Source organism: Schistocerca cancellata, chromosome 2 (assembly GCF_023864275.1).
Source record: "Schistocerca cancellata isolate TAMUIC-IGC-003103 chromosome 2, iqSchCanc2.1, whole genome shotgun sequence".
Taxonomy (NCBI): Eukaryota; Metazoa; Arthropoda; class Insecta; order Orthoptera; family Acrididae; genus Schistocerca; species Schistocerca cancellata.
The window spans coordinates 1109342457-1109356547 of NC_064627.1; the positions used below are offsets into that span (position 1 = coordinate 1109342457).

The 14091-nt window shown below is 42.5% G+C and overlaps 1 protein-coding gene across 1 annotated transcript in view; it reads right to left on the reverse strand.

Moving 5' to 3' along the window:
- LOC126163131 (galactoside alpha-(1,2)-fucosyltransferase 2-like) overlaps positions 1-14091 on the reverse strand; it is a 362444-nt gene that overhangs the window by 41151 nt on the left and 307202 nt on the right. The window contains exon 5 of the mRNA XM_049920058.1: positions 3992-4120. Within this exon, the coding sequence (XP_049776015.1) occupies positions 3992-4120 (129 nt within the window). The remainder of the gene's footprint in view (positions 1-3991; positions 4121-14091) is intronic.

A 14091-nucleotide genomic window follows, 5' to 3' on the forward strand; every position in this document is an offset into this window, starting at 1 on the left:
CAATCTGAGCAGTCTTCTTAGATTTTTTTGCAGATGATGAGGTCATTTACCTTTCGTAAAGTCATCAGATGATCACACTCAATTACAAAATGATATAGACATGATATCTGCTAGGTGCAAAACTCATCCGCAAGCGTAATAAAAGGAATCAGCTGAATTTCGGTTGTACGATAAATGGCAGATCTAAAAGCTGTGAAGTCAAGTAAATATTTGGGTAGTACATTTAGAAATAAACTGGGACAATGTAGTGGGGAAAGTGAACCAAAAACTGCGATCTATTGATAGAACGCTTAGAAGATGGAACAGATCTACTTAAGAGACAGACTACACTACACTTGCTCGCCCTCTTCTGGAGAACTGTTGCGCGGTAAGGGTTCCGCATTAGATACGATTAACGTAAAGCATCGAAAAAGTTTTTAAAAAAGGCAGCTAGTGTATATTATCGCAATAGGGGAGAACGTGCCACGGATATGATAAGCAAATTAGGGTGGCAATCTTTGAAAAAAAGGCGTTTTTAGTTCCGGCAGGATCTTATAATGAAATTTCAGTCACCAGCTTTGTCCTCCGAAAGCGAAAATATTTGTTGGCGCCCACTTACATAGGGAAAATTATCGTTGTAGTAAAATAAGAGAAATCAGAGCTCGTACAGATAGATTTAGGTGTTATTTTCCCGCACGTTGGTCGAGAGTGGAACGGTAGAGACATAGCTCACAGATGGTTCGATGAACCCTCTGCCAGTTAATTGCTAATTTCAGAGTAACCATGCAGATGTAATTCTAGATCGGTACATGTGCTGTATGTGGACGAGCATTGTCCTGTTGAGAAATGGCACCACGATGCTGTAGTATGAGAGGATGTCCGTGACTTAGGGTTGTGCCATCAGCCTTCCCTCAGTGGCTACCAGCCGCGACCTGGTGCCTTAGCTGGTGGTCCCTCACACCATGACCCGCAGAAGTACAACAGCTGAGACTCTCCAAAACAATGAAAGGTCGCCTTCCTACTGCTCAACGACTGTCACCAAAGGTAGACCAGAACCGCGATTCATCACTGAACACAATGTGACGCCATTCATCAGCAGTGCATGCTTTCCAGTCACGACACCAAACCAAATGCAGCCTTCTGTGTTCAAGACAGTTTACGGATGCCAGGTGCCGATGACTCAGAATGTTGCAGGGAGTCAATTTCTCGCTCTCAGAGGGCACACGCAGACGAGAAGGACTTACGACGTGCGTGGTGAACAATACGGTGATCCTAAAATATTGTGGTCAGATGTTGCCTACCGGAACCTTGACGACGAGCATGCATGCGTGCATCTTCGTGTCCTTCACAGTGACTACTAAGTTTTCAATTTTTTTATTTCCTTTTTGAGTCATCAGTCATCTGACTAATTTGATGCGGCCCGCCACCATTTCCTCTCCTTTGCCATCCTCTTCATCTCAGAGTAGCACTTGCAGCCTACGTCCTCAATTATTTGCTGATTGCATTCCAATCTCTATCTTCATGTACTGTTTATAATCTCTACAGCTCCGTCTGGTAACATGGAAGAAGTTAGGCCGGCCGGAGTGGCCGAGCGGTTCTAGGCGCTACAGTCTGGAACCGCGCGACCGCTACGGTCGCAGGTTCGACTCCTGCCCCGGGAACGGATGTGTGTGATGTCCTTAGGTTAGTTAGGTTTAAGTAGTTGTAAGTTATAGGGGACTGATGACCTCAGCTGTTAAGTCCCATAGTGCTCAGAGCCATTTTTTGAACACGGAAGTTATTGCCTGATGTCTTAACACATGTCCTATCATCCCGTACCTTCGTCTTGTCAGTGTTTTCAACATATTCCTTTCCTCGCCGATTCTGCTCGGAGTACCCCCTCATTCCTTAGCTTATCAGTGCACAAAATTTTGTATATCATTCTGTGACACCACGTCTCAAATGCTTCGATTCTCTTCTGTTCCGATTTTCCCACCGTCCATGTTTCACCACCAAAGAATGCTGCGCTCCAAACGTACATTCTTATAAATTTCTTCGTCAAATTAAAGCCTATCTTTGGCACTAGTAGACTTCTCTTTGCCAGGAATGCCCTTTCTGCCAGTGCTAGCCTGCTATTGATGTCCTCCTTGCTCCGTCCGCCGCTGGTTATTTTGCTGCCTAGGTTGTAGAATTCCTTAACTTCATCTACTTCGCGACCATCAGTCCTAATAAGTCTCTCGCTGTTCTCATTTCTGCTACTTCTCATCACTCACATCTTTCTTCGATTTACTCTCAATCCATATTCTCACTCATTAGACAATTCGTTCCGTTCAGTAGATCCTGTAATTTTTCTTCACTTTCACTGAAGGCAGTAGTATCATCAGCGAATTTTATCACTGATATCTTAATTTTAATCCCACTCTTGAACCTTTCTTTTATTTCTGTCATTGCCACTTCGATGTATAGATTGAACAGTAGGGGTAAAAACTACATACATGTTTTACACCCTTTTCAACCTGAGCACTTCGTCCTTGCTCTTTCACTTCCACTATTCCCTCTTGGTACTTGTACCTATTGCATATCATACATCTCTCCATACAGCTTACTCTTTTATTTCTCATAAGTTCGAACACTTGCACTATTTTATATTGTGGTGTGCTTACTTCTGGTCGCCGGCCGGAGTGGCCTAGCGGTTCTAGGCACTACAGTCTGGAACCGCGCGACCGCTGCGGTTCGAATCCTGCCTCGGGCATGGATGTGTGTGATGTCCTTAGGTTAGTTAGGTTCAAGTAGTTCTAACTTCTAGGGGACTGATGACCTCGTAGTTAAGTCCCATAGTGCTCAGAGCCATTTGAACCATTCTTTTCTGGTCGACAAGTCCTATGAACGTGTCTTGATTTTTCTTCAGTCTTGCTTCCATTATCAACCTCAACGTCAGAACTGCCTATCTGGTGCCTCATCCTTTCCAAAAGCTAAAGTGATCATCAGCTAACAGTTCCTCAATTCTCGTTTTCATTCTTCTGTATATCAGTATCTTACAGCAGCTTGGATGCGTGAATTGTTAAGCTGACTGTGCGACGACATTCGCACCTGGCGGCTCTTGCTGTCTTCAGAATTATATGGACGACGTTTTTCCGAAAGACTGATTCATTCACGCCCTTTTATACCCTACCAGTCCAGATAATTGCGCAGTCGTAAAGCACTGACTGCACACCGACTAGCGCAGCGCCGCGAAACGTCCTCAGACCCGAGCGCCAATGGAAGGAACGGGCAGCGCCACACCTCCACGAAGACAAAGTTCAGCGCCCCCTGTCAACACTGATTTAACCTGCCGCCTCTAAAAAAAATAGTTCAAATGGCTCTGAGCACTATGGGACTTAAATTCTAAGGTCATCAGTCCGCTAGAACTACTTAAACCTAACTAACCTAAGGACATCACACACATCCATGCCGGAGGCAGCATTCGAACCTGCGACCGTAGCGGTCACGCGATTCCCGACTGAAGCGCCTAGAACCGCTCGGCCACCCCGTCCGGCGCTTCCGCCTATAGCTGGTTGCCCCAGTTAGGTAGCAGACTTCGAAAGCATCAGTACTTATTAATAGGAAGACGATACTTAGCCTGCGTTCTGCGAGTTGTAAGAGTAGTTATGTGAAATTGCACATAGGAGGCACAAGCAGTTACGTTTCTTTTCTTTTTAGAAATAAAGTGATCAATTAACCTTCAAGTGTTATGCAGAGATCACTTTGGATTCCGGACATCGGCCACCTCAACTTCTCCCCGTCCTTGTTTTTGCCCGTGCTGACGCCGACAACAACCAACAAAACAATGACAACACCAGACGCAAAGACTTTGGTCACTAATCATCTACATACCAGACACCTGACCACATTTTCTGAGTGTTTCAATTTTTTGTCAGTCAGTGTATTTCCAGTACGTCTTGTATAGTAGGCGGAACCTTATCCTGGAGTATGAGACAGCAGCTAATGATACGGCGTGCCTGGAGTACCTAGGATGAGGCTAGTGAACACTCACCGTGGACTGGAGCCACAGGGCGGCACGGCCGTAGTAGCGCTCGTCCGCCTGCTGGTCCGTGTTGTAGAGCAATTGCAGCTGGTCCGCGTAGTCGGTGCGCCGCACGTGCACGCCCGCAAACACCACCTCCTGCGCAAAAAGAAAACACCCTGAAGTGTTACTCACTTTCAAAATGCGTCACCTGGTAGCACCCACCATGCACATCTAATGCTACACCACGTTACCATTCACTAAGGAACAACGCTGATAGAATAAAAAGCCGCTTCAGTTCCCTGTAATTTTCTCAATTTATTCCATGACCGGTTTCGAAACTTACAGCTTCATCTTCAGGTGCCACCAAATAATAGTCACTTCCATGTCGGGCCGTCTAGACGGGCGCTGTGGGTGCCGGTCCTAAGCTTCCATGCGTTTGTTTGACGTGGGTGTGACCCCCGATGAATGACTGGCCCGACGGCAACAGATTTAGGTTCCCATAATTATTTGCTGGCACCTGAAGACCTAGCCTTAAGCTTCGAAACCAGCCGTGGAATAATTTAAGAAAACTACTGGCAACTGCAGAAGATTTTTATCCTTTAGACTATCTACACTATTGTAATTCTGTCAGAGACAGCAAAGGACTTGGAAGAGCAGTTGAACGGAATGGACAGTGTCTTGAAAGGAGGATATAAGATGAACATCAACAAAAGCAAAACGAGGATAATGGAATGTAGTCGAATTAAGTCGGGTGATGCTGAGGGAATTAGATTAGGAAATGAGACACTTAAAGTAGTAAAGGAGTTTTGCTATTTGGGGAGCAAAATAACTGATGATGGTCGAAGTAGAGAGGATATAAAATGTAGACTGGCAATGGCAAGGAAAGCATTTCTGAAGAAGAGAAATTTGTTAACATCGAGTATAGATTTAAGTGTCAGGAGGTCGTTTCTGAAAGTATTTGTATGGAGTGTAGCCATGTATGGAAGTGAAACGTGGACGATAAATAGTTTAGACAAGAAGAGAATACAAGCTTTCGAAATGAGGTGCTACAGAAGAATGCTGAAGATTAGATGGGTACATCACGTAGCTAATGAGGAGGTATTGAATAGAATTGGGGAGAAGAGGAGTTTGTGGCACAACTTGACAAGAAGAAGGGATCGGTTGGTAGGGCATATTCTGAGGCATCAAGGGATCACCAATTTAGTATTGGAGGGCAGTGTGGAGGGTAAAAGTCGTAGAGGGAGACCAAGAGATGAATACACTAAACAGATTCAGAAGGATGTAGGTTGCAGTAGGAACTGGGAGATGAAGAAGCTTGCACAGGATAGAGTAGCATGGAGAGCTGCATCAAACCAGTCTGAGGACTGAAGACCACAACAACAACAACAACAATTATTTGCTGGCACCCGAAGAACTAGCCTTAAGCTTCGAAACCAGCCGTGGAATAAATTAAGAAAATTACTGGCAGCTGCAGCGGATTTTTATTCTGTAAACTATCTTCCTCAGTCGAGGATGTTCGTCTGATCAAATACTTTCTAAGGAACAATGAATTGAAACGCCCTAGCAGATTAAAACTGTTTGCAGCAAGTATCTCGAACGTGGGAATTTGTCTTCAACGCTGTTGGGATGTGCTTCCGTTCCCTTTGTTTGCACAAAAACACTAGTTATAATTTCGGTACAAGTTACGAGTTCAGCACACAACACAACCCTTGCATTGCATTCTGCGTCCAGTAGAAAAAACGTTCGGAAACGATAATTTATCAGTATAACAATGGCGCCTGCGTTCTAGGGGTTGAATGAACCTCGGACCCTTCTGTGTCCGGATGACTCTTACTTTCCCTTCGAAAAATATCATGCTTTTACGTGGTTCAAGGAAACGACCATCAACTACATCTTCGGCGAAGGGGAGTAAGTAGAACCTGCGAAACGCTCACAACTCTCTTGAACGCACACCGAGGTACTGTAAGTTCTTTGCAAATTATTTACGCAGTGTTTTCGTAAGCCCCCAACTAGTTGCGAAGTGCCCGGCTCAGTGTGACGCTCAGCGCAGCATCACATCGAAGACAGAATGACCTGAATTTCAAGCAGTGAGAAAGAAAAGGGCAAGAACCAAAGGGGAACAGTAACAGTGGAAGAACAAGTACGATGTGCTTGAATTAGAGACGGCGTAACACAGGAATGTTGTCTTTCGCCCGTACTGTTCAATATATACATCAAAGAAGCAATGAGGGAAGTAAAAAAAAAAAAAAAAAAAGGAGTGAAATTAAAATTCGCTAATAAAACTGTATCCTCACTGAAAGTGAAGAGGAATTAGAGGATCTGTTAAGTGGAATGAATAGTATAGCGAGTACAGAATATGGATTGAGAGTAAAAGGAAGAAATATGAAAGTAACGATAAGTAGCCGAAATGAGAACAGCGAGAAACTTAACGTCATAATTGGGAATCACAAAGTAGACGAAGGAGTTCTGCTACTCAGGCAGCAAATTAACCCATGATGGATATGGAGCGAGTAGGACATAAAAAGAAGACTGGCTGTGCCAAAAAGGGCATAAGGGCATTCCTTGCCAAGAGAGGTCTACTAGTATCCAACATAGGCCTTGATTTGAGGAGAAATTTCTGATAATGAACGTTTGGCGCTCAGCGTTGCATGGCAGTGAAACACGGACTGTGGGAAAACCGGAACAGAAGAGAGTTGATGTATTTGAGATATGGTGGCACAGAAGAACGTGCAAAATTTGGTGGGCTGATGAGGTAAGAAATGAGGAAGTTCTTCGCAGAGTCGAAGAGGAAAGTAATATATGGAAAACACTGACAAAAAGCGTCGGTCAAGACATCAGCGAGTAACTTCAATGGTACGAAAGGGAGTTGTAGCGGGTAAAAACTATAGATAAGAAACTGTACAGAGTCTCCACCTGGACCGAATGAATATCTTTGGAATGAGTTAGAGAATCAGCTCCAGACACCAGCGTTGAACCTCACTATATTCTCTCGCTTCGGCTCTTGATAAAGAATGCGTTGTTATTCCTCCAGATATTCAGAAACTTCGCTGAAAATGTCCGCAGCAGGGTTCTAGCCTTCATAAAGGCGAAGGTTTGACACACCTTAATTAATCTGATCAGATAGCGTACATGTTTGTTTTACATAAATTTCAAGTTTGTAGTTTTGTTATTACGAGCGTTCTCGTACAGTAATGTCTCACCGAATGTTTTTCCCGATGTGTAAAAATCGAGAGGCTTTTATCATTTTATAGTTACAGATCACAGTGTTTCTAAAATTGTTACAACAGAAATACAGATTGTAGCAGAATGCAGTATTGCTATTAGATTATTTGTATCGTGTCACAAGTGAATGAAGTTTAGGCATGATACTGTTGTCAATCCGGCCCTTCGTATGTTGAATTTCTGAGGAAACAAACGAACACACAAAAAATCGTGGAGGGGGGGGGGATATGTGAGGGGAGATGACTACCAATTTGCAGACGCTTTCTACTCGCTGCCTCGGCTCCGGCTGCTGACAATGGTGAAAGCTTACGATAAGAAAAACGATCTAGAACGCGTGGCTATTGTTCTTGGGTTTCACTCGTTGGCGATGGCTGTTTGTTTCCACAATTAATAAAAAAAAACATAACTCAACACGCTTTATACTCTTTTTTCCACAAATGTCTTGATGGCATTCCCTGGATTTACGACAGTTAACCGACTTCGACCCGGATGAGTCATCAGAACCAGTATCCTGTTACGAAAGTAATTTAAAACTTCTAAGCACCGAAATGATCGATAGATACTCACAGGAACAATATACGTAATCACTGAAAATACTTGTAAATAAACGAAGCAGTTCACGCTGGTGCCGGCCGGAGTGGCCGAGCGGTTCTAGGCGCTACAGTCTGGAGCCTCGCGATCGCTGCGGTCGCAGGTTCGAATCCTGCCTCGGGCATGGATGGGTGTGATGTCCTTATGTTAGTTAGGTTTAAGTAGTTCTAAGTTCTAGGGGACTGATGACCTCAGCAGTTAAGTCCCATAGTGCTCAGAGCCATTCGAACCATTTTAGTTGACGCTGGTCTAATACTCTTTATTGTGTAGCAGGGGCAGACAAGGCACAAGGTAAAGTCCGAGCTAAATGTAGCGAGAAGGGAAGTGACAAGAAATACACAACGAAGCTTCAGATTCCTTTATAATTCTCACTGAAGCTGTTACAGGTTCAAAGACGGAGCTGATAATTAACCTGGGTCATTTTCGTTAACCAATAGAAAAATGCCTATGATATCAGTATATTTCTCTTGTAACTAGTTTATTGATCGGTAAAATCACAAAGCTTCAGCTGGTCAACAAAATAACAGAAATAAATTCTCGAAAAATAAAGCTATGTGGCATACGATAAAAATAACGCACACAAAATACAATGCTGTCACCGAGCGAGGTGGTGCAGTGGTTGGAACACTGGAGTAGCATTCGGGAGGACGACGGTTCAAACTCGCGTCCGGCCATCCTGATATAGGTTTTCCGTGATTTCCCTAATCGCTTCGCGCAAATGTGGGTCTGGTTCCTTTGAAAGGGCACGGCCGACTTGGTTCCCCATCCTTCCCTAATCCGATGGAACTGATGGCCTCGCTGTTTGGACCCTTCCCCCAAATCAACCAACCTACCAACAATGCTGTCAGAAGTGGAAGTAGTAGCTAACTCGCAAGCACATAGAGAAATCTACGTTGTTAGTATAGATGAATAAGTAGTGTTGTTGAAATAAAGGCTAATCCTCTAATGTGTATGTAACTAACTATTCACGTGTGGTATTGTACATTCATTTGACGTATTTAAATAGTATTTAAAAGTGATTATATGAGTTTTTTAGTCAAGTTTATTTCAAAAATAGCACTAAAAAATCAGCGTATTCTACGTGTCTGCGAGGAGAGGATACATGAGGTACCTAAAAGTAGTTGTAGTAACACGAATTATTTATATAAGAATGAAAAACCGAGTCGAAGCCGACTGCGGGGAAGAATGTTTTGATTCGAGAGAGATGTAGGAAAACACAAGGCAGTACTGACCCTACGATTTACGTAAGGAAATAAATATAAGAAAGCAGTATTTATAACATTTGTAGTTTTAGATAAAGCTTATATAACGTTGACTGGAATATACTCCTAGAAATTCTGAGGGTTTGAGGGATAAAATAAAACACACGCAGCGAAAGATTATCGTCATATTGTAAAACAACCAGACTGCAATTATAAGAGCTGCAGCACATGAAAAGGAATCAATAGGCGTGAAGAGATTGGGATAGAGTTGTTACCTATCAGCCAAGTTATTGAATTTCTATATTTATTACGCACTGAAGGAAACTAAAGATAAATATGGAGAGGATATTAAATAATTAACGTAATATGCAACTGAATGAATGGTCGCAGATGAAGGAACTGCAATGCAAATAAAACTAGAAACCAGTATTCCTTCATTTATTAATCCATTTTCCACGTTTCGGTGTTAGCCGTCATGAGAATCCTGGCTCAGATAAAGACCGGCGGATTACATTGTGGCATGATTCACTTGCAACAAACATGAGCGGTCTGGTCATCGGGGCCTGGAATCTCATTGACTGGAGTAGAATTGTCTTCAGTGATGAGTTCAGCTTCGAACTGAGCGCCGCTGCCGAGTGCATATGTGGACTGCTGCCAGCACCACCATGCGACGACCGCAGGTCAAATGCACTGCATGGTCATACCCCAAGGTGATTTAAACGCACAAATCGCCCACCAGAGCGTTGTTTCACTATGTATCAGCATTATCCTTAATTTATGAGCATGAGTGTAGAAAATAATTTCCACATAGAAGTAAAACTTACTGTGGAGAAAAATAAGTTTTTCGCAACTGGAGAGTTTATTCATCAGTTTCATTTTTTATTATTTTAGCCCCTTAATATCAGAATAAATTTCTACTTGAAAGAAAAAGATCAAAACTCAAATTCTGTAACCAGTAATGAAGTATAATAGAGTACATAAAGTCAAATCTATGTTACACCTGTCAGATGTAACTGGACATGTAATTGAGCTGCTGAGAAGCGTAAGCATAAAGCTCACAGTCATCCATTTTGAGACTGTAGCATGTAGGCATGCTCCTGACGTCTGTTGACCTTAGAGTTAACCCGCATCTTTTTATGGTCATAATTTCTCGCGCTAAAATTTAATCTTATTATACAGGGTGATTCAAAAAGAATACCACAACTTTAGGAATTTAAAACTCTGCAACGACAAAAGGCTGAGCTAAGCACTATCTGTCGGCGAATTAAGGGAGCTATAAAGTTTCATTTAGTTGTACATTCGTTCGCTTGAGGCGCTGTTGACTAGGCGTCAGCGTCAGTTGATGCTAAGATGGCGCCCGCTCAACCGAAAGCTTTTTTGTGTTATTGAGTACGGCACAAGTGAATCGACGACAGTTGTTCAGCGTGCATTTCGAACGAAGTATGGTGTTAAACCTCCTGATAGGTGGTGTATTAAACGTTGGTATAAACAGTTTACAGAGAATGGGTGTTTGTGCAAAGGGAAAAGTTCTGGACGGCCGAGAACGAGTGATGAAAATGTAGCACGCATCCAGCAAGCATTTGTTCGCAGCCCAGGAAAATCGATTCGCAGAGCTAGCAGAGAGCTGCAAATTCCACAATCAACTGTATGGAGAGTCCTACGAAAAAGGTTAGTTATGAAACCTTATCGTCTGAAATTGGTTCAAGCACTGTCTGCAGCTGATAAGATTAAAAGAATCGATTTCTGTGATTTTATCCTTGCTCAAATGGAAACAGATGAATCTTTCGTTTCAAAGATTGTGTTTAGTGATGAAGCAACTTTCCACACTAACGGGAAAGTCAACCGTCACAATGTCTGTATATGGGGCACTGAGAATTCGCGGGAAACAACTCAGTATGAACGTGACTCGCCTAAGGTGAACGTTTTCTGTGCCATTTCAGCCAATAAAGTTTTTGGTCCCTTTTTCTTAGAAGGTGCTACTGTAACTGGACTACAGTATCTGGAGATGTTAGAGAATTGGCTGTTCCCTCAGCTCGAACAAGAAGCACAACAATTCATATTTCAGCAGGATGGAGCGCCACCACATTGGCACTTATCTGTCCGTAACTACCTGAACGTCAACTACCCGAGGCGATGGATCGGCCGCCAGGCAGCCCGTGACAGAGCACTTCATCACTGGCCTCCAAGAAGCCCTGATCTTACACCCTGCGATTTTTTCTTATGGGGGTATGTTAAGGATATGGTGTTTCGGCCACCTCTCCCAGCCACCATTGATGATTTGAAACGAGAAATAACAGCAGCTATCCAAACTGTTACGCCTGATATGCTACAGAGAGTGTGGAACGAGTTGGAGTATCGGGTTGATATTGCTCGAGTGTCTGGAGGGGGCCATATTGAACATCTCTGAACTTGTTTTTGAGTGAAAAAAAACCTTTTTAAATAATCTTTGTAATGATGTATAACAGAAGGTTATATTATGTTTCTTTCATTAAATACACATTTTTAAAGTTGTGGTATTCTTTTTGAATCACCCTATATCCTATGAGCTTAATGTGCAACAAACACGCCACAGTAGTTTCATTGTTCGGACTCCTGGTTCCCGCCGGTGAGAGGCAGGCAAGGTCATACATGTTCAGTATCGCCTACCGCTGCAATGGAGGTAACACGCGAGGAATAATATGCGGCTTTGAAGTTACGCTTTCGTCTCAACAAATCTTCAGCTGAGGCCTATACAATGTTACAGGAGGCCTATGGAGAGTCTGTTCTTTCATACAGCACAGATATAAAGGGGCTTTAAATTGATGGAAGAGGAGAGACAATCAATTTCAAAGAAAGGTGGACCCGGTGCTCCAGTTACTGCTCTTAGGGAAGAAAACATCAGCACCGCTGCTGTCATTATGAGAGACGATTGACGAATTACCTTGAGATCACTTTCTGAAATACTGAACATTTCATTGGGTGCCACGCACACGTTGGTGACAGACAGATTATACATGACGCGTGTTTGTGCGCGATGGGTTCCAAGGCTGTTGATTTCCGAACAAACAGACATTCGCGTGTAGGTCTGCATGCAGTTAAGGTAGATGTTAGAGGAATATCGGGAGTTTCTTTAAAATGTCATCACTGCTGATGGAACTTGGCTACATCATTTTGATCCTGAGAGCAAACAGCAAAGCTCAGTGTGGAAATTTTCTTCATCACCAGCCCCCGAAAAAGCAAAAGTGGTTGCTTCTGCTGGGAAAGTTTTGGTCGTCTCATTCTTTGATATTCATAGAATGGTTTATGAGCATGTTGTACCTGCACACACATCAGTAACTGTAGTAACAATACTACAGGGATGTCCTGATAACACTGCAAGTCCATATCAGGCGCAAAAGACCACATTTCTGTGAAGCAGGCTTGATGCTGCACCATGATAATGCGCGGCCGCGTATTGCCAATCTTGTTGCTGAATATCTTGCAAAAATCAATGTGAAGTGCATCCCTCAACCTTCCTACAGTCCGGATTTAGCCCCATATGACTTTTTTCTATTCCCTAACATAAAGAAACACCTTCGTGGAAGGCATTACCAACCATCAGAAGCAGTGGTGAAGGCTGCGGAGACGATTTTGAAGGACCTCTCAAAAAATGGTTTTCAGCATGTATCTGAAGACTGGCGGAAGCGCTGGGACAAGTGCATCACATTCATAGGAGACTACTTTCAGAAGGACCATCAAAATTATGAGGTTGAGTGACGGCACGTTGTAAAAAAAAAAATCATTCTTTATTGAACAGCCTCATTGCACATATGAGCATTAACGAAAAGCTATCTCACAGATTTCTCAGATATTCATTACCATTAGGACCCAAAGCACATAGCATAATTCTGTTGTTCTGCACTGCTCAGTTGTTACCTGGGGTTGACAACATAATTTAGTGTCCTCATTATGTACGTAGTGGTAATACTTCACAATCGGATGTGTTTTCGGCAGTTTTATATGAACATCAAGCTACAGAATGACACTGATGATAATGACACCACGACCTGTTGTAACAGGTCATAATTGCATGTGTGGTGAATATAGTATCTATTCTTTATATTCTGATTTTAGTTTAACATTAATTATAAAATGTGCAGCTATCAAGAGACGCTATCATCACTAGCCTATAGATGGAAATTTTTTGAACTGACATTAAGAATAAATATAATCTGAAATATTAATTAATACTTGATAAAATAAAGTGGGTACCGGTACGTCATTTTTCCATAGGAAGTATAGGACGTTAAGACTTGGTTAAAAACTATTCAGACCTATGAGACTAGTAGTTTGCCTACAAATTTTGAGAAAAACTTTGTTTCTGTGCTTAGGGCCCTTATGGTTCTCAGTGCCTCGGTTACGTGTAATTAGCCTCGTTCATGAAATTCTCGGAAACAGTTTATTCTCTTGTACAGACAGAGATGAACAATGCACTTAATGACACTTGAATATTGTCCGTCCCTTACAGTTTGGTCTGTTACATCTTAACCTTGTTACCTGCTACATCAATTCGGTTAGATATGCCTGGAATCGATTTTGTTGGACTCTGAGGCCTCTTGAACCATAGTTCTGCCTCTATACTTGCTGAAGCCTATCCCATTTTCTATTTTGTAATGTCTTTTCCCTGCTTGCAGAGTGCCTCTGTTATTCAGAACTGAATCGTACTAAATAATTTTGTTTATTAGGGGAAATTATGAAACTGTCGCAGTCCCTCTCCGCAGATGGTACGCGAACTTTGAAATCTGCAACTGCATTTCCAGGAGCATAAAACATAGTGGATCCATCGCCGATATAGTAAAAGTATTAGCACTTCAGTAGAATTTCCATACTGCAGAAAGAGTGAAATGTAATCATTCAAAACAGTGTTGAGATCGGATATTCGTATGAATTATTGGAAACTTGTAATAAATTAAAGTATGTACGTGCTATAATGAACACGATTAGACACTGAAATATCCTGGTTCAACAAATGAACGGAAATATTTTTTTCCCTTCACTTGATTTCATCTCTTGCAAGCGCCCACAAAGGTACACAAATCCCTAATGATGCGTATTTTACGCAAACTGTACTTTCTAATTCACTTGCACGTGCAA